At 38.6% G+C, this 24108-nt stretch overlaps 1 protein-coding gene across 1 annotated transcript; it reads right to left on the minus strand.

Moving 5' to 3' along the window:
• Positions 1-4076: 4076 nt before the first annotated feature.
• Positions 4077-9084, minus strand: LOC102214440 (vitelline membrane outer layer protein 1 homolog). Its single transcript, XM_005744027.1, has 4 exons — positions 8790-9084; positions 7803-7915; positions 5177-5480; positions 4077-4150 (listed from the first exon to the last, which is right to left on the minus strand). The coding sequence occupies exons 1-4, from the start codon at positions 9000-9002 to the stop codon at positions 4148-4150; spliced, it is 633 nt and encodes a 210-aa protein (XP_005744084.1). The 5' UTR covers positions 9003-9084; the 3' UTR covers positions 4077-4147.
• Positions 9085-24108: the final 15024 nt, after the last annotated feature.

The raw sequence follows: 24108 nt of genomic DNA on the forward strand, positions 1-24108 counted from the left end.
TTTCAGTTCCTGGTGATTTGCTCATCGATGGGAGGAAAGCAAAAGCGAATCCTTCCATTCATCAACCACTCAACCACTTGTTCAATTCAGGGTTGCAGCTGGCGCTTGTCCCAACTGTCACAGGCCAAAGTAGCAGAGTGCACCCTGATTCGGGTTGCCAGTCTGTCACAGGACTAATACAGAGAGAAAGAGTCGTCCACACTCATATTCACAGCTTTGGGTCTTTTTAGAATAACCAGTTAAATTAAGAAGCATGTCTTTGGACTGCAGGAAGGCACAGGGAGAAAATGGAAATGTTACACAGTTTTTGCTGTGAGGCAACTCTCCTAACCATTGCACACTCTGACTAAATTCTTCAACTTCTATTAGAGATTCTTTGAGTGCCACGTCTATCTCTTATAATGTCTCCTATACCAATTTAGTTATTCAATGTAACAACATAAGTTTCCTCTTCTGTAAAACTACGATTCTGAGAAAAAATTTATCTGGCCACAAAATATTTCTGCAGAATGTTAGAAATGGAAGTTTAATATTTCAAATTATACCTCAAACACAAGGATATTCATACACAGCACAAGTCACACTGTGGCATATAGACATAAGATCGTGTAAATGGCTTTCAAAGGGTACTAGCAGCAGAAAGAATTTGAGCCTTCCAGCCATCTACGCACACCCTGCAGAATCATGAAACACAATGGCTGTCCTTCATAAAGTGCTCTGTGTCAGAACCCAGAAAAGAAGTTATTCAGAGCGCAGAGTTCTCGCTCTGCACAAGGACAGTCTATCCTTGGAGGACTACAGAAAGACGTGAAATGACAACTTCAGGCCACTGAACGCAGAGAAAATGTTGAAAGAAGCATAATGCAGCAGAGAATTATAGCCTCATATTAAGATTTTCTCTCTGTGAAAGGATAATTTTTAAAGTTCTGCTCCATCTGGTTATTACCTTCATTACTGTGTGAACCTTAGAATAGATCAACATGATAGTTATTACACACTAACACCACAGAAATACCATTTTGTTCTCTTGTTCTTATATCAAAACAACCCAATTCAGGCTGAAAACTGTCCCTTATGCATCACAGTATCACATAAAATCTCTGACCGACACGCATTATAATAACCCTATGGTGCTTCTGAGCTGAACTATATTTACAGTTGATTCAACACAGCCGGTGTGATCTATAAGTCATGAGCTGAGAGCCCAGGGGAGAGTAAGGTCATTACGAGGAAGGCTTTGCCTTCAACCAAAACACCATATCCATTCTCCTCACTGCAGGAGGCATTAATGGCTCTTGAGGCAGATTGGGGACCCACCGGAGAGCCACTAAAATGGTAAGAAACACAGTGATCCTGTGGTTTGTATATTAAACTTGTGACCTCAGGGTGCTACATCCACAAGGTTCCACTCCAGGGCCCACAGGTAATGACATAAAACAGTTTGCTGAGGGAAGCACGTTTTTGAATAATGAGGTTTCTCTGTGGCTTCAAAAAATATTGTTTTCATGCATATGCTGGGGGATGCTGTAACAGTGTTCAGGCAGGGGTTGACGCTGTTCCAATGCTGTCCCCAAAGGGTCTCTGGAGTGGAGCCTACAGCGCTGCAGTGTTTTCAGCTATGGAGTGATACATCTAGAACTCACAGCACTCAGTGAATAAAATCAGAGTACAATGTTTATGTTGCCAGCATCTTGCCATAAAACTCACTGTTACAGGTGAGATGTTGGTTAAAGTCCCTTTCAGTGCAGCACTGCCATCTAGTGACTAACTGAGGCCTAATGCAAAGAGAAATTATTTTCAAAATAGACTGAACTCCTAATGGTTTTGTTAGTATTGGTGCTGAGTCAGTTAATATTTATTTGATTGAAAAAATCCACTGTCTGACGTCTATTCTGTAATTAGTAGAGTCAAATCCAATGTTCATCAAAGAGAGAGAAAAAGGTCTAAGAGTGTTGGCAGCACTACTGTAATACACAGAACAATGACTTTACATTTTTTCAGTTTGTGGAAAAATGGCAATTTCATAATATGAAATTTTTACAAAGAAAGAATCTTTCGGTTTTACAGAAACATAATGTCCAGACTTTAGCTTTAAATATGTCTAAAGGGGGACTTTAACGGTCTCATATATATATAACCAAAGCCATTTTCACACACTGCAACCCTGGACTTTTTGGGGTTTTTTTTAGAGAAGCAGAGATTACCCAGCAGAGGTTCATGTCAAAATGTGAACACCTGATTGAGTGAGAATGGACATTGTTGTCTTTAACCTGCCAGCTCCCTGCTTCAAAGTCTGTGTGGTGTGTCCAGTTGAAGCCATGTGAGAAATAGAGCATTCGTGCTGCCTTCTGCAGATTTGAATATTTATTTTCGTAACAATATCAATGAAGGTCGACTCTTTCAACCCAAACTGAAATCTTTCCTCAAACCTACCTGTGATGTTTTGCCCAAGCGGCAACACCAGCAGCCTTAAAAGCCGATGTGTGATTGTCAGCAACTGCAGGTCCTCCAGGAGGCATTTGAGACTGACTCCAAAGTGAGTCAATCCCCAGAGACTCCTATGTTAGAATGTTCAACTTTAGTGCTTTAAAAACATTTTTACACACACACACACAAAAATAGAAAATAAAAAACACTTTGAGCCTCTATGGATCATTTACTCCTTCAGAATAACTCTGAGGAGAGTAAATGGTTTTTAGAACTACTTCAAGCCAGTACACAGAACATCTCCACTGTGTTAGTGCTTTTTGAAGCATTTTTAATGGATCATCACCTCAATGTTGCGCAGACCATCTAAGAAGTTTATGCTTTATTTTTGCTGAGTTAAATTCTAGTCAGTGGCCAATATGTGTGTCTGTGGAGCTGATAACTTATCCCTTTTATAGTAGCTTCTTGCTACAAAAGACGAAAATGCTAACTTCCAAGATCATATTCAGGGTCTATCTTTTATACCGTCTTTAGTTTTATATTCAGTGTGATGACTCAGTCATTGCTCAGGCTGGAGCACCTATTGTAAATGTAGAAGCTTTATCCAAACAGTGACTTAGGAAATAATCAGTAGGGTAATTTAAAAGTTTTGAGGGTTTGGGATTATTGCACTCATTTCTCTAAAAATCCACCTTGTGTTGCTGGTGCCCTTAGAATATTCATATCTCTACTCTACTCCATTAACTCTATCACTTTATTGTTTTTTAACTGAGTTTGGCTGCATATAGCCGAGTTTATAATGACTTTCACAAGAAAGATGCTATAGACAGAAAATAAGTTTTTTGCACCTTAGGCCATCTGCGCTCATATATATCATTTCCCTTTACTTTTTAGACATTTAAGGGAAAATTCAAATGATGGATGAGATGTATTTTTACTTTGAACACAACTATAAGCCATGTGACCTCTCCTCCTGTCGAAGTCAGCATCTCTGTTTTTCTGAGGATGCCAACAAGTGCACTTGAGCATCAGCACCAGTAAGTACACTTTGAACTTAGATATGAGGTCAGCACTGCTGTATTAATTATCACAACCAAGAGGCCCTATGTAGATGAAGCCTACGTGAGAGGCTGTAATCGCTTTTCCTTGACTTGCAAAATGTTCTGAAAACCATTACCTCGGAGTTTGATAACGTCCTCCACTTCCCTCCCCAACCCTCCGTACGCACTCTGTGTTAGCAGATTAACTGCTCACCGATTAATTAGCAAAATTACCTCTGTGTGTGCCAATCGGTGTCTTATCAACCTTTGTCAGGCCTTAAACTGTAAATTAATTAATACCCCCTCTCTTGTCGTTTCCTAATTACCTTAGTTCCAGTAGGAATTCTAGGAAATGGCTGTGTCAGCGGCTGATGCTTGTTATGACTTTACTGTGAACTCATTGGTTCACTTGACAGGATATGAAAACATGCCGCTCTCATGCTGATGAGGGGATGACATGGTGGATCTTCAAATGAGGGCTTGATCTGAGGCAGAGCTCCTTAATCGTTTTGTTTTTGATGTTGAAGGTGACACTCGGCTATGTTTTTGACAAATGAAAAAAACACGAGACATTGCAGGTCCTGAAAAAACATCACAGGGAACGTCACATTTCAGATGAGCTTTTTTATTATTCGTCTTCTTTGAGTTTTAGATGTTGGACTGAGCTTCTTAGCTGGCAGTCACTGTGGAAAAAAAATACAAATCATACATTTATAAAGCAACAGCAACATTTTGTATACACCATCAGTTATGTGACATTTAAATATTTCACTTCTAGCTTCATTACTTTGCTCTAAATCTCTGACAACTTTTGTAGCAATAACTAATTTGAGTATTCAGTTGTGAAGGACTTTGTACATACGGAGAAATTTAAAGTTTTGTTATGAGCAAGTACTTGGAGACAATGGAGAGAAAAAACTACCTTTTAACAGGAAGATTCCTCCAACAGAACCAGCCACGTGCCATGACCAGCTGGTTTAAGCCAAACAAAAAGGCTAAACTCTAATCACCATCGATAAAACCAGCTGAAATTTCAGCCAATCTCTACTGAATAATTCACCTCTATTGTCTTTCAGAACATACGGTACAAAGAATGGCTAAAATCACGTAGATTTCAGCGCGTAACAGTGGCAAGTTAGCAATGTAAGCAAGAAAATATTCTGAAGCATTCCTGCGTGTTACATTTTTTTCTCACTAATACTGACTTGTGAAATATATCTGAATGTTTCCAAACATGTGAACATCTGGCGGTAAAGTTCCTCAAGTAGTCAAACCTCCATCTCCATCATACAGAAACATCTGGAGAAAATTTCATACGATCATCAAAAGCTCTTAAGCTAATTAGAAATCCTGAGGCAGAGTCGCCCAGCTGGCTGTGATTTTAAAAACACTCAAAATACCACATGTGTAGCGTTCTGGGATACAGACATGTTCTCTGTTTGTTATTGCATATATGTGCAAAGGCATCATGTAAAAATAGCTTTTTTTGCAGCTTTTTGCAATTCCAGATTTCATTGAGCTGATATTATGTCCGTAGGTTAGAGTCAATGTTACCATTTTACCATTTTGGTTTGGTAACATGTCTGAAATAAAATTGTTCTCTCTTCCACAGGTCATCTCAAATATAGCCCTTCACACACACATTCATGTAAATCTTCACGTGTGCTTCACCAAATATTTGTAGTCTAACAATTTAACCTTCATCTTACCTGCTGAGATGCACAGCAGTGGAAACGCACATCATTCAGGGTGGAGTCGTCCAGGCCATACTGGTATTCTTCCATCTTGGTCTCGATGCCACAGATGCCTCCATCAGGGCATTCCTCACTCCAGTGGCCATACTCTCCCCATCCCATGCCGGGCCCCTCCAGCGTTGGGTTACTGCTGCAGCGAAACCTGATGTTGTTGACGGCCGTGTCATCACCAAACAGACCCTGATGGGGTTCCACACTAATCTGGAAAGAGGTTAGCACTCCGCTCGGGCAGTACTGAGGCTGGGACCAGTCACCGAAGCTGGGCGGGAACAGATTAAATAAGGGGAAATGAAGGGGAGGAAAATAAGCTTGACATTTAAACATCCAAAACATATTTATGATTGTGGCAGAAGCAATGCTTTCATTTCCTCTCTGAGCGTAGTACAAAACTATTAGCCTCCAGCATCCTGCTGCTTCCAAAGCACCTGCTGAAAGGAAGCACCTTGAACCATAAAAAATACAAAATATTACACAGATCATTAGAAAGTGTGGATAGCTCCAACCTCAACATTTTGATCATACCTCCTGAAATAAAACTTGTACAAATGAGGCCACTTTCCAATAAGACACAAAGTATTTATTAGCCGTACCTACCTGATAATGGTAACAAATCTGTTGTGAACAGGTTAAATGAGATCTTCACAACAGAGAGAATCCAAACTGCTAATGTGGGTGGCACAAACAATCAATGCCATCAGAAATATGACCACAGGGATTTATGCTTGATCTACTGTGGGTTTTCTACATAAATGACTATGGAATACTTAAATATCATTTTTATGCTTGTTTTTGCTGATCACACAATTGTATCCATGTATGCCTCATTCAGGAAGTTCTGGGAAAAAACTAAATGCAGAAGGCACAAATTGTAAATGGACAAGGAAATGAAAGGAATGAGTGGCATACACTCATGAGAAACTAAAAAGACAAATAAAGACAACAAAGCAAAAAATATAACAGGGACCAGAACATAAAAATACATGAAAAACATGTCAGCCTATTTAGATAGAACTGAAGGCTGTCTGTAAAGTTTCACCCATAAATCTGTCTGTCTGGCTCAGATTATGAAAATACTCTGTACCGTCACACTTCTCCCTGAATACTGAACAGCAGTGAACCCTTGTCTATCACAGTGCATCACAACTTTTCACATCTACTGCTCATTATTATCTGTATTCAAAGTTAGGAAAGACTCGCCTACACTTAAGAAGAAAGAGCCCTTTCATATTATTTATTAATGGAGATCTGCTTCTGAAGCTTTCAAACTACCTTGTATTTCATCTCTCATTTCAGTCTGGTTCAACAGATATTCCACATATGCATTAACTTTGGTAAAACTGGTTTCCTGACACTTTCACATGGAAAGACATTCAGTCTGTTCTCAAGTTAGAGATATATATGCCTCTATCTCACCCTAGCATCCTCCACTGCTACATCAACCATTTCTGCATGTCCTCTCTCAGCGCATCCATCTTCTCTGAGACCTTCCTCTTTTCCTCCTGCCCAGCAGCTCCAAATTCGTCACGTTTTGCTAAATATATCCACTATCCCTCCTCATCACGAGTCCAAACCATCTCAGCATCACCTTTCTAACTCTGTCTCCAAACTGCTTGATCTGAGCTGTCCTGCTGATGTTCTCGCTTATAATCTTGTCCATCCTGATCACTCCCAGTAGAAATCTTAACATCTTTAACTCTGCCACTTCTGTTAGTGCCACCATCTCCAAACCATAGATCACAGCAGGTCTCACTACCATCTTTAAACCTTCTGTTTCACTTTTGTTGCTCTCCTTCTGTCTCCACCCTCTCCACCCTGACCGCACTCTCTTCTTCACCTCTCTTGTGCATTCCCTGTTGCTTTGGATGGATGACTCAGGGTATTTAAACTATGTATCTACTCCTTGTAGCTTCACTGTTACACCTGCTCCCTATTCTCGCTACAGATTACAATGTCATGTTTATTACTATTGTTATGATTATTACTATTATTTCATAAGTTAGTCACATTTTGTGTTTAACATGTTGTTTTGTTGCCCATCTGTTTGTAGAGAGTTTGTTGAGGGTTTTGTTTTTCTGTGATGCTTGAAAAATACCATAACCATTATTCATAAAATAATCTAAAAAAATTTGTTCTTTTTAATACATTACACTACAAATTTATTTCATTCCACTCTATTTTTCTTTTGTAAAATTCTCAAATATGTTCTACCTTTGTAAATTAATTTGTGTCTATTTATTTTGCACATTTAATCTTTATTGTGTATTGTATTGCATCTTTCTTCATTTTGAAGTATTTTTATTATTTGAGACCTGATTTGAAATATGTAGCACTTTGTAGCAAGAAAATTTAGGTTAATATATAAATAAACTTGTATACCAGGTACACAATGGAGGAAAATTAATTATTTTAAAAATTGCTTTTACATATGTTACACCTAACCTAGATTAAAACACCTCCAAATTTCATAATCTGGCAACCCAAATTGTAGTTCATGGCTTATAACTGAGATATAATGCATGAATAAACAGTTCAGGCAAATATTAAAACTGGATGGAGATTAGTGTAATTCATGACTGCTTACTAGCCAGTGTGGGACTCAATAGTGTACAGGAAGTTGCGGTTTCCATCTTTTGCGCAGACAAGGCGAATCCCATTCAGAGCAGTGTCATCACTCCCGTACTGGTTAGACTCCACCTGAGAAAACAGAGGACAGTTCCCAGAAGCAGAAACGATTTTCATCAGCCCAGTTTGTTATCTGCTTCTCGGTAAAGCAGCAGATACATTGAGGATAAAAGTTCACGTCAGGTTACACAACACTTTCAGGTTCCACTTTGATCTTTGCAGAGTATCTGAGGCAGTGAGAGAAATCCAGTATCTACACTGCATGCTGTTTAATGCACAAAAAAGATTTCGGCTTTCATCTTCTTTACTAGAATCATGCAATGAAGAAATCATCAGGCCAGTATGGAGAGGATGAACAATTAAATGTATGGTAAATATGATCTGGGAACCAAAATTTGATTTTTAATTACAAATTTTAAGTTTATTTATTTCAAATTCTAAAAAGATCATTTTTTTCATTTCTTCTGACAATAAAGGCTCATCAAAAGTCAATCAAGCAAACATATGAATTAACCAGTAAGAGGAACAACAAAGAAAGATGAGCGATAATCCAGAAAACAAACATCTAAAATAAATAAAGTATCATAAATTGAAGCATGGAAGTAAAATCAATTCCTCAATTCCTGTTAAAAATGATGAGACAAAAAACAAAAAAACGGTGTAAACAACAGCATGTACCAAAAGTATAATAATGGCTACGATATCTTGATCTTCATGAGAAGTTTTTTGAAGAGTTTTTTTTTCAGGGTTTTTTTGGGTGGGGTGTTTTTGGTTTTGTGTATTTTTATTTAATATTCAGTATTACTGGGTTGGAAAAGTAAGTGAAATGTGAAATTGCTGGAAGTGTAAAACCATCAGATAAGGCATTCGTTTGTCATATCAGCAGCAGTAGAGGCATTTTTAATCAAAGTAACGTTTATAGCATTTTTGAGAGACATTGTTTTACCCTGACACTGAATCCAACAGCAAAGAAACTCTCTGGGCACATCTCTGGCCAGGTCCAGGTTCCAAACCTCTCTCCGTTGCTCACAGTAAGCAGAGATTTATACTCCCTGCTGTTGAAAGCCACTCCAGCTCGCTGCAAGAAGTTCTTCTGCTCCTCACAGAACCCAGCGGACAGCACAGCCAGCACGGCCACAACGGCGAGCAGACTTGTCATATTGACAGCAGTGAGTCAGTGTTTCAATCTGAAAGGCCAACTAACAAGTGAAAGGGGCCTCGGGCTCAAAGCTCTTATAGCTTCCCTGTTGATTCTGAAATACACCACTTGTAGCAGGATGAATCATTTACAGAGGAACATTACAGAGTGATGTGGGAATAAACAGCTGGTGTTGGAACCAGAAAAGATTTCGATTTTAGTAACGTTTGGAGAGATGAAGGCTCTGTTTTTCGGCTTTCAGACCACTCATCTTTTACTTCACAGAATGCATGGAACAGAAACTCTATAAGGACATATTTCTGCATAATCAAACCTTTGCACTTATCAATTCTTGAAGTTGATCTTGCAAGGATTAGAACTGTTAAATACTATTCCCAACAAATATAGACTGCAGAGTTTGTCTGCTACAACTAAGCAGAAACAGTGTCTATTAGTAATGTTCACATACGCTGCTGTTCATTTTGAACAAGGCTGACACAACACCATCAAATCCACTAAAATAATAACCAGGTTCCCATAATTAGACTCTTTCTTAGAACTATTGCTGATGCATTTCAGTTTGGAAAGGGCTTTTAAACATCCCCAAACTACAGATTTCACAAATTTAACTGGGCTCGGGTGTGCCAGGAGAAAGTAATTTCTTTTCAGAAAGAACATTAAAGGATAACTGGAGTTAGTGAGTGAACCTACAGGCAACTCTTTAGGGAAAAATCTGCAGTGTACAGATGACTCAGAGATAGAGCTGTTTGGCTTCAGTAACAGTAGGCACATTTCAGAACAACCTCAGACCAGCTGTGAGCCACGGCGGGAAAAGTGTTGTAGTTTGGGGTTGCTTTGTTGCCTCAGGGCACCGGCTGTTTATAAAAGATGCACCACCATGACATCATTCACTGGTTTGTGGACTACTGTTGAAAACCATGGATTGAGCATTTTGTCCATCACTTGTTTTTTCATTAAAGGTTGAGCTGACTGAAAAACTGAGGTCAGCACACATAGATACAGTAGTGGTTTATTAGTCTGAAAGTAGTGGTGCTCATTTAAAAGAAAAATCATCCTGTATTAATTAATATAGCATGACATAATCCATGTTTTCACATAGATTTCTACACAATCTGGCTTCTTTTTGAAAACAGACCAGTCGCTCCCTGTTGACCCTAGAAAGAAGTTTATGGCATCTTGTCTGGTTTCATTCCCAGAAACTACATCAGTCAAGTTATAACCATTTCTTGAAATGCATAAAGAAAAGCTCTACTGGAGTAAATTTATTTACAAAGTAACAATAAGTAAAAACATAAAATGTAAATCAACACAGAAGCACATACACTTTGGGATCTCCAAGCCAATAACAATGAACATAACAACTCCCACTCTTTCTAGAAACCATAGTCTCTTTGGTTAACCACAAAACAGGTGAAAAGGTTGTTAAAGATAAATTGACAACTGCATTATAGGCAGATATAAACAAACACAAAATAAAAGGGGCTGTGGTTTTACAAGTTTGCCACACAAGTCAGTTCCAGAAGCACATTTCAAGCTTTGCTCAACAAAATCCAAACCTAACCTCACCCAGAGAGCCCAGCAGCCAAAAGGCAAAGCCCACCTGCTGCTGGATCTAGATATTGACTAAAGAACAGAGCGATGTTTGCTTGTCACATTCAGACCTGGAACACACAAAGAGAGACAACGAGAGGACCAGCAGCTCTGTTTCAACAAAAGGACAAAAGATCAGAGAATGTAACATATTTTACATCCAGTCATTGATTCAATTCAAGTAAAAAGAGCATGAAGATAATCTGAGCGCATCCCCTGAAAGCTGAACACGAAGTGGAACATTAACCCTCATCCTACTGACATATTTAATATACACAGACTACTGATTGAGGTCCTCCAAGAATAAATTAAGAATAAACCTTATTTCTTTTCAGAACATCATACCTAAAAGCTTGTTTAATATCCTCTGACTCTGACATCATTTATTTTTCAGAAATCTCAAGTAAACACGATTTGTGTTGGATTTATAAGATGAAACCAATCGATGCAATTCTGACCTCAACATGAAATACTTGAAATAAACACACAGTAAACATCGTGAGGCCCAGACATCTCTCGGGTGTGTCCTGGTCTCCCCCGGGGCCTCCTCCCAGCAGGTCGTGCACCTCAGCTGGCTCCTTTCAATGAGGAGGTGACTTGGCTCTACTCTGAGACATTCACGAATGACCGAGCTCCCCACCTTATCTCTGCGACTGAGCCCAGACAACCTTCAGAGGAAACTCATTTTTGCTGTTTGTTTCCGCAGTCTCATTCTTCAGTCACTGCCCACAGCCCTTGACCACAGGTGAGGGTAGGAACATAGATCAGGCTTTAAATCAATAGTTTTGCTTTCACACTCAGCTCTCTCTTCACCGCAACAGACTCGTACCACATCTGTGCCAATCTGTCTGTCAATCTCCCACTCCACTCTCCCTTCACTCAGGAACAGGATCCCAAGACTTAAACTCCTCTACTCTGGGAAGCAACTCAGGAACTGCCTAGATTTGAATGGAAACTCCATTCTTTTCTGGCCTACAACCACAGCCTCAGACTTGGAGGTGCTGATTCTTATCTCAGATGATTCACACTCAGTTGCACACCACCCAGTGTGCAGGAGGAAGCTGAGAGAACCACATTATCTACAAAAAACAGAGATGAAATCTTGAGCCCACACAATCTGATACCCTCCAACCCTTGGCTGTGCCTCACAATATTGTCTATAAAAATTACACGACCAGGAATGAGCATCATTTGCAAACCAAAGGCTCTCTGTGGTTGCACAGGGACAAGAAACAACTAAAATATGACAAAAAATATACCTCTGGGTTCTACATATTTTGTTTAACCCTCATCCCAGTCATGGGAATGAGGGCTGGGGGTTAAACAGCACACTGACCTTTAATATACAGTGTAAACAAAGAATGGTGCAAAAAGAAGAAATGGAGTGTGATGGAACGAGCTAGTAGACGCGAGGATCTGAATCAATTTAAATCTTGTGATCAATTTGGAAAATGTAACACATGCAAAACCTTAAAACATCTCACAGCTAAAATAATTTTACATGGAAGAGTGTTCATTGCAAAAGGTGACTGGGGTACGGTTATGCATAACGCCTACAAGAGGGCATTTCTGCTAAAGGGAGAAATACAAGGCTCTGATGCCAAGGCTTTAGAAGAATACTATATGTATTGATGTTTTTATAGAATACATCATGGAAAACCTTGTTTTCTTAGGGATTCTGTGGGATTCTGTATCCCATCTTTATCCTCAGGTGCTGTTTAAAAAACAATCAATTTCACTTGTCTACATATATCAAGGGGAAAAAAATCTAACAATCCAACAGCTTCACATGACTGTAAGAGATCGAGGAATATTTTAAATAGTTTGTTTGTCTTGTTTGGATGTGTTCAGACATCCAACCTTATCGCTGTTTTCAGATAAAACCCAACAAACCCATTTTTCTTGAATTAAGGAGAACGGCCTTATCTTATGAAACAGACTGTCAGTGATAAAGTTTTAATGCATTCATACATTTATCCTCGCACACTGATGCTCATATTTTTACACCAAATATCTTAAAGTCCCTTCGTGCACAGACAATTGGTAGCCGGTTTTCAGTGCAGGATAAGAAAAGACAGAGATGGATTCCAATTTGAATTTGAAGAACTTTTAGTCGACTACACTCTTGTATATACTTGTGCATATATATAATCATACTACCTGTTCATACACATAGAGCTGTTGTTACTAATAGAAAAGGTCATATCCACAGATTGGTGTTAATTACACAGCCTGGAGAGGAGTTTTGCTCCAATTATGTGTACGTTGTGTGATTTTGAAAGCTGAATATAATGTTATTTCACTCAACAGCATTGGACTTTGAATTAGTCGAGCTAATTCATTTTTGGGGCCTAATTACATATCAAGAAGTAATAGAGCAACATCAACATGCATTTGGAGTACGGTAGCTTTTCTGGCCAGTGTTCACTTTTCTTTAGACGTTCTTGGTCTTTAATAACTTCTCACAGAAATACTGAGTTTTTTCAAGAAGCCAAGCATGACTTCAAGCATAAAAAATGATGCATGATTTCAGTAGTTACAATTTACAGCTAGTTATTGCATTATTTCACATATGAATTTATGATCATTTTTGTTGATCTTTTTTTTTTTACTTTGTCTGTGTGCCATTTGGTGCTCTGAAGGTTTTCTTTGTTTTTCATTAAATAACTGCCTGCTGTGTCCATACTGTCATATACTGTGTGGATGAAACTGTCATAGTCCTGATTTTTTGTTGAGTTCTGGTTGCAGTTATATTTTTGGGGTTTTGTTGTGTTTCTAGTTTCTATGATTACTGTTGACCTTGATGTCTGAGTCTTATTTGTCTTTAGTTGTCTTGTGGGTCTTGTGTCTTGTTTGTTTTGGTTTCACTTCCTGCTGTTGGTTCCTTTCCCTTCTTTGTGATTGTTCGGCCTGTCCTCATTAGTTTGATTGTTCCCCACTGTGTGGGTTTATTTCTGCTTCATGTGCTTCAATGTGTTTTCGACTCTTCTCTCTTTGGGTTGCCATTTTTGTTTCACCCTGATATTTATTTATTAAGTCTAATAATAATTCATTCATTCCCTCATTTAGTTTTCATGTCTTGTGTTCTCTCACCTTCACCCCGACACCCCCCTCTTCATAAAGCTGAAGGTGAACTGCAGTCTGGTGATAATTCTCTGTACTAACATACTGTGTAATATTCAATTGTTTAAAATCTATTTATGGTTAAAATGGAACAGAGAAGCTTTCCAACAGCATCACTGTTAGAGGAACAGCTAAATAACAACAATACATTATTGCTATTGTTATTATTTTGTGATTAACTGTGACTTGATTATTTGGTACCAAGTTAAAACTTTTTAGATATGTAGGAGGGAATCAACTTCCAGCTGTAGCTGAGCTTACCAGTACACATATTATCAGACACTACCGCTGTATATTTAAAATTAGACTGCTGTCAAAGTTTGACTTTGAAATGGTCTTGTTTTTTAATGATATCAACTTTATTTAATACACAAGTGTGAAGACAGAAATCTTATGCTAAGGGGAAAAATATTGTGACAGGTCTGACACTTTATTCTTATAAAATGATTATAACACAAAGCCAACTCTGGTTCTGGCTATTATTCAGTCTGGTTCATTTTTTTTTTGAAGGATAATAATAATGTGTCAGTCGAGTCCTTGGCAGAAATGATCAAAGAGGAGCTCTGCCATGTCACAAGGTGAATTACGCAGAAAAAGAAACAGCAGAAACAGCATGTCACCTTCCCACAGTGCCATTTATCTTTACTGTGTAGGTCAGGCAACTCAACTGCATATTTGTTATATATATATAATACTGCACTGCTCACTTTTCATGTGCATCAGACAGAGGTCTAAGGCACTACTACATAGTTACATAGGTAGTTACATAGTTACTATGTAACTACAATTCCTTCCTTAGCCATTCATCTCAGAGAAGTTTATAAAACTTAAACTGTGCCCTGTTATCTGAGACACAAAGTTACCAGAATGTATTACATAACTGCTTACACCGAGCTGTCAGGACGCCAGGACTGCTTGTAGCATTTGGAGAGTTTCACATTTCATTTTTGCTTCCACTTGATGTTTGGTTAAATTTCAGAAAAACGGGTTTTCCTTCAAAGTAAGAGCTTTACAGCAATAAACCACTGTTAGGATTTGGGTCGGGTTACATAAAGTCAACAAATGCAGCAAGAATGTGTCCTGAAATGTCCATTTATGACAAGCTGCATAATGCAACACCAAATCCAAAGGACAATCTTTTTGCATCTCTCTGATATTAGCATTTATAACGAAACTGCAGTATTTCATGAGATTGGCAGCTGCAGTAAAGCAGATCCGAAACAAACTGCCTTCTTCGTGTATTTAGTGCTGCACCTAGGGCAAAATGACCCGGTGAAATCTCAGTGTAGTCACAGAATGAGCATGTGATTTTCTGATCCAGTGCCTTTTCAGACAGAAATATTATTTTATTAAGATCAGCAAGCATTACTTACACAGAGATGCAGAAATACTACAAAGATATTCAAGACAACTACATCTTAGGCTGAGTACATAATAAATGTGTGGGAAAACAAATTTAAAAAAGAGACCACGTAGACATGCACAATCCATGCTGAAGGCAGTGAAAGGTTGGCAGGTATACAACAACAGCTGCTGACATAGAATTTCAATTTCAGACCACATAGACAAACTGGCTGGGAGAAGATGGAGCTGGTGTAGGGAAGGAATTAGGGGCAAGAGAGCAGGTAGGTGTGGAAGCATGGCAACACAACAGGGACCACTCCTGGAGAAAATGTGAACTGCGGCTCTTTTGAGAAGCTCATGACTGCCATGTTAAGATCAGCACTGAGTTACTATAATTATGAATTTCCCATGGATGGCATTCATGTCAGCGGAGGTCTAATGACTCTTTTAAATGTGCAATTTGAAACCTAATGATCCTGAAATGCCAGCCAAGTCCACTATTCAGTGTAAAGTACTGTAATCTCAATCGATATGCTGCCAATTTTAGTATTTTTAATCATACAATCATAAGAGCTTCTTGAATAGTCAGATAAAAATGAATGCAATAAAGCTATATCCATGATGTGAACGCACCAGCAGACTCAACACAGAGAGCAGATCACAGAAGCTGGCCGGTCTCCTGGAATTATGGTCCTGAGTTTAATTGCCTACACTTAACTCAGTTTTGTGAGTACTGTTATTCATTTTCAGTGAATCTATTACCACTGAAATTTCAATTAAAGCACACTTGAGTTAAAAAAAAGACACATGTAAGTCTACTTATATTTGGGAATTTAATCTCTCTGAATAAAGTTCTTTCTCAGTCAGCCTTTTTCACTCTGGAAAGTATTCGCCTGTCTTAGGTGGCAGCTCCAGGTATGATTAAAGTCTTGAGTCCAGTTGGCTGAGAAACAAATGAGAGCAGACAGCTCATAGATGAGGACCGCCACCTCTCGGCCAGCTCACTTCACCTTTTGAGGAGAAAATCCAAAAGAGCTGTAATCAAGCCAACTTGGTCAGATGGACCTCAACATTTTGGAGGCACTGGGGCATAAAAAGGATTAGAGCAAAAATTGGCTAAATTAGCTGCTGGATAGCATGTTTCAAAGCAGAGTGAGTCAGGACAGAGAATTATGGGTTAAATGATTTTCTTCGAGCAATTTAATGAAAAGAAATGGACGGAACGGAAGCACTGCTTCCTTTTTTAATAAAGAAATCATCCAGATGAAGAGGCACCAGCAGGCATGTAGAGCCTTGTGTTCTGTGTCCATGTATTTATTTAAAATATATATTTGGCTTTTTTTTTTCAATGGTTGTCAAGCATGATCATTCACTGAAGAGGCCACCTACAAGACCTAAGACTAAAACAGATGTAGGGCAGGTTGTGGTTTATTTCTACTTGTCAGAGGTGAAGCTGAAAATTTTTAGAGCAGGTTCAGTCTCATCAACCGTAAAACGATGAGTCAGTGTCACTGATGCATTGCAAAAGGAGGTTTAATGTGCTTCTCATCCATAGAGCTCAGGGTTGTTCATTTAGGCTTTCATTACTGTTTTGCAGCTCTTACTGACTAAATTTGGGATTTCTTTTTTTTTTTTGAGGTAGAAATCAGTTGAAACAAGGGCTTAATTTTTAGGAGGAAAGAAAATGCTGAAACACCTACATCTATATAGTTTTTCCTTTGATACTGGAATGAGTCTCCACTACTTTCCTGACCCGGTTCTCATAATGAGCTACAGTCTGAGTCTCGTATATACTTTTTATGTTGTGCTTTTGTTTGTTTGTTTCCACAAAGAGAGTGTCTGTGATGTTGTCACCATTCTCATAGTCATATATCACCTGGTACACACAGCCACCTGTAACAGTGAGAAAATCGCTTAGTACAGACAACTGAGACACTATGATCCATCATGTTTTATTGCACATCTGCTAAACAAATGCAGACCCTTGTTCTGCTGCCAAGAGGAAGCATTTGGCAAAACAAATAAAACATTTTTCTTTTTATAATCCTCACTTTCATTGTCATGTTGGTGAATGTTAAACGAAGGCTAACTGATATCTTATGTCGATGCATGTCACGGGAAATGAACAAAACAAAACAGACATCTGCCAATAAGACAAAAGGAATAGTGGTAGGTTAGCTGTTTAAAGGAAGCCACTCGTTACTTCATCAAGCATACTCATAGGTACTAGGAGAATGTATGTAGTACTAAACCAGAATTAATTATTAAAGGGTTTATTAGGCTTTTCAGATGTGCTGTTAAATTAGTGGATGCTGGGTTAAGAAGTTTCAAATAATGAGGTCAGTGCAAGTACTGCTTAAAATACTTGATTTTGGACTGTTGATTCTACTCTTGGAGATGTATAATGTAAACAAGAGCCAAAATATCATGTCATAAGCCCCAGCCACCTCCTGTTCACACCCTCTGTGTGTGAATGTCAGCCAATCAGAAGACAGCTGGCTTAGTTAAAAAAGGAATAAAGAGCTTGTTTCACAGAGAGGATGAACCGAGGAGCTGGACCAGGGCCCAAAATACGACACCACTCTGGAAACAAAGTGAAATTAAAAACAAAAGAAAAATTATGAGAAAATATAAAACTGTACCATGCTGATAAATTGTGTGATCTCTAAAAGTCATGATGACATATGTCAGAAATATTGCAAGAAAAATGCATATCACACATACATCAATAAATCAAAAGACTGGTTTAGAATTTCAAAAGTAAAAAATAAATATAAGTTATGACTGCTTGTGATTCTTTTCATCTCCAGTATTATGTTGGAATTCTTTGTTTCTTTACATTGTTCTCAGTTTTTGTTTGTGGCTTCGTCTGCTTTCCCTTCTGTGTGGTTGCTCTGCCATCATTAGGCTCACCTGTGGTCAGTTAAACAGCCAGTCACCTCAACCTACAGTGGTTTGCAAAAGTATTCGGCCCTCTTGAACTTTTCCGCGTGAATCAATTTTATTGGGATTCCACGTGAAAAACCAACACAAAGGGATGTACACGTGAGAAGTGGAACGGAAATCATACATGATTCCAAAGATTTTTTACAAATAAATAACTGAAAAGTGGGGTATGCGTAATTATTCAGCCCCGTGAGTCGATACTTTGTAGAACCACCTTTTGCTGCAACTCCAGCTGCCAGTCTTTTAGGGTCTGTCTCTACCAGCTTTGCACATCTAGAGACTGAAATCCTTGCCCATTCTTCTTTGCAAAACAGCTCCAGCTCAGTCAGATTAGATGGACAGCGTTTGTGAACAACAGTTTTCAGATCTTGCCACAGATTCTCGATTGGATTTACATCTGGACTTTGACTGGGCCATTCTAACACATGGATATGTTTTGTTTGAAACCGTTCCATTGTTGCCCTGGCTTTATGTTTGGGGTCGTTGTCCTGCTGGAAGGTGAACCTCCGCCCCCAGTCTCAAGTCTTTTGCAGACTGCAAGAGGTTTTCTTCCAAGATTGCCCTGTATTTGGCTCCATCCATCTTCCCATCAACTCTGACCAGCTTCCCTGTCCCTGCTGAAGAGAAGCAGCCCCAGAGCATGATGCTGCCACCACCATATTTGACAGTGGGGATGGTGTGTTCAGAGTGATGTGCAGTGTTAGTTTTCAGCCACACAGCGTTTTGCATTTTGGCCAAAAAGTTCAATTTTGGTCTCATCTGACCAGAGCACCTTCTTCCACATGTTTGCTGTGTCCCCCACATGGCTTGTGGCAAACTGCAAACGGGACTTTGTACTGACGTTAGATTACACACAGGTGCACTCTGTTTAGTCATTAGCACTCATCAGGCATGTCTATGGGCAACTGACTGCACTCAGACCAAAGAGGGCTGAATAATTACGCACACCCCACTTTGCAGTTATTTATTTGTAAAAATGTTTGGAATCATGTATGATTTTCGTTCCACTTCTCACGTGTACACCACTTTGTGTTGGTCTTTCACGTGGAAGTCCAATAAAATTGATTCATGTTTGTGGCTGTAATGTGACAATGTGGGAAAGTTCAAGGGGGCCGAACACTTTTGCAAGCCACTCTACATGCCTCCTGTCTTTCATTTGCCTACTTGTCCTCTTTTTTCCTCAAACCTTTCAGGGATTTTCTCTTGTTTTCCTTCAGTTTGCAATTGATTTGCTTGTGCATGCATTTTGAGACTTTTGTTGGTTTTTGCCTTTTGCCCGCCCCTGGTGAGCCTTGCTTTGCTTCCTGTGTACGACGTTAGCATTGATAAAGGATATAGATCAACTCTCTCTGCCTTTTGTGTGTCCTACATTTGGGTCATCTTCCCTGTGGTTTGTCACAATTGTGAGAAAATCACTTTTACAATTTAGCATTTCTATTCCATTTTAAAATATGGCTGTAATTTCATCAAACTATCTAATACTCTAACCAGGAATACATGAAAAACAACACCACCTCATCACTCCTGCAAAATCCTATAGATACAATCACATTCCTAAACCCTCTTGTGCTCTAGAACTAAACTCCATCCTGTTCTTGCAAAATAAATAAACCAGCGGATATGCAAGGGCCATGCTGCAGTGAACAAGTGCTTTGGTTTTGCACAGCTGTGTTTTTGTTGTCATGCCTAAAAATACTTAATAGCAGCACTTACATGTAAATGAGCAAACAGAAAAGTCGTCAGTCTACTTCGATTCCTTCCCATGTAACATAATTGCGGTACTCGGCACTGCTACTTCCAGACACCAATCTGCTGTTCAGCATTTGTTCTGTCTGCTCCATCAGTGGAGTCCAATTGAAATATTGATCTTGTTTTACAAAGCCCAAGGTATGAAAAACTTTAGCCCTTTGAATATATATGCTCTGTTAATGCAAAATCAAAGCTGCTGAATTTAGATTTTGGGGGGGGGGGGGGTTAACACACAGGAATTCATTCCTCAGAAGCTGCACACACTCCCATATTAAAATGTGGCAGCTATCTCATCCATCACTGTGAAAATAATTAGATTCAGGCCTGAGCCAAATAAATCCAACAGAGACAGAGGCAGTTTGGAGCATTGCCATTCTGCGCCGGTGTTAAAACACAAGCAAGCAGACACGACAAACATTATTTACTGATCATTTGTGTCAGGCGGTGACTGCAGGAGCAGAGATCTGCCCAAAAGCTTGTGATAATTGATGGTGACTACGTGAATGTGCCAGTGATCACAGACTGTTGTGATGAAGGGTTAATACACACGAGACTCTGTAATACAATTGTCCTCTTTCGTTTCAATGTGTTTTGCTTGCAGTGCAGAATAAAGGAATAACATTTTCCACTTCCCTTCATGTGTGCCATGAGTTCACAAACGCAATAACCTTAAATGCATTACAGCACAATATGCCAAAGCACGCATTTGCTCATATTTTATTAGATAAATAAACACATTGTGCCGCAAAGTGGAAGAACACACGTTAAAGTGTCTGCATCATTGGTGCTTTCAGTCTGAAATAGTAATTAAAGTAACAACAAGAAGTTTGATACTACTATTATAGTTCTATATTGAAAGCAGATGCACAAAGACTTTGAAAGTGTGAGCCTGATCCTAAAAGTGACAACATTAATCTCTAAAACTGATTTGTTATAAACAACTGACAGTCTAATATTTCACAGTTCATTTATTCAGAACTACTGCTTTGTAATTAGCAATGATATTGGAGGGTCACTGGTCACTTCATTAGTTACAGTTTGGTAGTACCAACAAGGTGCTGGAAACAGATTGTTGAGTATCAGAGATTTGGGACATGATAGAGTCACACAGTTGCTGTAGATTTGCTGGAGCACATACATGACAGTGATCTCCCCTGGCCAGTTAATGTCGTCTCAGCATCTGACTAGGATGCCTCCTGGACGTCTCCTGGGTGAGGTTTGAGTATCTGTGCTTGTACTGCTCTCTGCACTATAAGTTAAAATTAAGAAGATCAATTAATGCCAGGATTTCATACTTCTTTGAAAACACAATATTTTAAGAGTCAATAGGCAAAAGAGTCGACACATAGATTTTTAATCATAATGATTTTAGTTTAATCTGTGTTCACACCAAAAGAAGGATGCAAGATATTTCAAAACAGTGGGTTTCACTTTAACTTGCACTCATAATATAAGTACGATTACAGATCCAGGAAGATTACCTGCAGCTTGGGGATTTTTGCTCATACCTGCTTTTCTATCAAACATCAGAATGCTCCTTAATGACTCCTTTCAATAACAACACTGCACTCTTTTGCTCCCTTCATACTGCTACAGTTTAATTTGGTAGAAAACTGATTTTTTTTTAAATTAATAGTGGCCTATTTCCAACAATTGTCTAGATATTAGAATCATTGTTTACTCACAACAATATGATAACACAGAATATGACATTATTATAAAGGTGGAACACCTTTACTTTTGATGCCTTTAGTACATTTTCCTGTTGCTTCATTCAACATTTTTTTTTTTTTTTTTGCCAAAGAAAAACAAAATCTCTATTTCAAAGTTAAATTATTTGATCAGTCACTTCAAGGTGCTTTGTACTGTAAGGTCAAAACCCTACAATAACACAGAGAAACACACAACAATTAAGTGACCCCCTTTGAGCAAGCACTTGGCGACAATACGAAGGAAAAAACTTCCCATGAAGAAACCTCCAGATAACCAGGCTCGGGGTGGGGTGGCCATCTGCCGTGACTGTTTGGGGGGTTAGGAGAGGCAGACAGGAAGATTAGACAAGCACTATGAAAGAGAGACAGAGATTAATAATAACTAATTATTAAAGATTAAATGCAAACTGATCTATAAACACACAGAGAGTGAAAAGAGATGAGTGAAGATGCCAAATGAAGTCTTTTCTCTCCTCACCTATGAGTCTTTGCCAGTCTGCGGTGACACATCCATTGCCCTGCAAGGTTTCAGGACATACACTACAGGTGATAGGATCAACATAACATAACTGATGACTGGACTCCAACCGAGGACCTCCTTGCTGTGAGGTGACAGTGCTAACCACCACCTACGATATTACATGATAATATAACATATTTTTGTGCGCAGTCGAGCTGTTTAAAGCAGCTTTTGTGAGCAATACAGTGTCTGTGCATGAGCTAAATATGGGCTGAGAATTCAAATAATGTGGAGCATTACTTATTAACACCAGCCAAGCTGCTCCAAAAATTGTTAGCAGCCATGCTTTTTGGCTCCATTAGACACTGGCAGGTAACCAACCATGATGCTTTCTGTTGTTCAGATGTAGCCTGGCTGGGAAAATATTCAAATGGATAAAAATAGTAACATTTTAGAACAAGAGGCATTCAAAAAGTCTCTTGAACACTAGTTATAATACTGATGCAAATGCCCCTGCTGGTAAATTTTAACTGACCACAGGATGTATTCCCTTTTTTTACAGCATACTCCATTTCAGCAAAAACATCACTGTGTTGTTTTTGCTTCTTCTTCTTTCTTTTTTTTTTTCAAAGGTTTCTGATATAAAAAGTTGCTCCAGCACCATTATGGGTGGCAGTTAATCAGCATCACTGGCAACACATTAATAAACACCTTCTGGTATTTTTGAGCTTCAAAATAACCAACAGAGCAGGTTTCACCTTTTCAAGGTCGTCCCTCCCCAATATCAAACTGGGTACCAGTGGATTCGGAGATGACGGTCTTAACATGAACCAGTTGCTGGTTTTCACTGAGATTTTAATATGAATAACTGCTGCCACCTGCTGGAGCAATTTCCTTGTTATTAATGCTGAGCTTCTAAATGTCAGAATATATTAGTAGAAAGGGGGGGAAAGGCAAACTGCTAACTTTATAGTTCACAGCCCACATGGGGCCATTAATCTTGTTATGCTGTCACACAAATATGCTCTTAACCTGTTCATCACCCAAACCAATGCTCTCAAAACATGAAGCCACACTGCTGCTCACTGATTGTCGCATCGCTTAACAAAAGAAATAATAAAATATTTATGAATAAAATTAATCTTTATATTATTAATAAAAAATAATTTAAAAAATTAATAAAATATAATAAATAATACAAAATTAAACCTTTCTGGTTTGTCTGATCAACTTTATCCATATGCAGTTATTGCAGCTACGTAACACGCTTCAAAGCAAAACTCCCACATCTCACATTTGTTCTACAGAAGTTATTTTTAATAAACACCTGTCAAATGAAAGGTTTGCTTCTGAGAGGCAGCATGTGAATCCTCTTCAGAAAACAACCAAGACAACTAACTGGAATGAGAGATAACATGTTTTTTTCTTAAAAATAAAAAATAAAAAAAGCAAAAAGGGTAACTGGGAGGGGAAAAAGGAGACCAAACAGCAGAAATACATTAGTTTGTGCAACAGCAAATACAGCTGAATTATATACAAGCATATCTTTACTGAACATTCATCAACTATGCATGTACAATGAGGGCTCTCCTATCGGTTTACAGGAAAAGTGTTGTTTTCAGCTTGAGTTTAATCAGTCGTCACTATTTGTTCCAGTCAGCGCTGAGCAGCCAGTGTTTTCAAGTGCTACAGAGGTCTGCAAGAAATGGTAATGCAATACTTCAGATGTTCAGGAAATTAATATGGAAATTAGAAACTGTAACATGATAACATTCAGCAGCTTGCTTTCAGCTCAGAAATAGACGGACACTCGAGTTACTGTTTGATGTAATGAAGGATGAAAACGTCAAAGTAAGTTGTAAGAAATGAGTTCAGCTTGAGACGTGTTTATAAGACTTGTCGGTCTTAAAATAGCTGGTGGCTTTTTAGGAGAACAGTGCAGCCACAAAACTGTACAAATTTAATGAATATCTATCTTAGCTGCTAAACTTTGTATTTATAGTACATTAAACTGTTACTCTATATTGTACTAAAACAGACTGCAGCATAAATGTTATTGTTAAACTGAGAACTTATGTAAACATAACAGAGAAATCTAAATCTCAAACTGACCTGAATATGGAAGATCCCATAGCATGCTTTGAAATGCAGCTCAGAGGCTGCCAGATCTGTCAACAGTATT

This window comes from Pundamilia nyererei, unplaced genomic scaffold, assembly GCF_000239375.1.
Source record: "Pundamilia nyererei isolate P.nyererei 1_Seehausen unplaced genomic scaffold, PunNye1.0 scaffold00138, whole genome shotgun sequence".
Lineage (NCBI taxonomy): Eukaryota > Metazoa > Chordata > Actinopteri > Cichliformes > Cichlidae > Pundamilia > Pundamilia nyererei.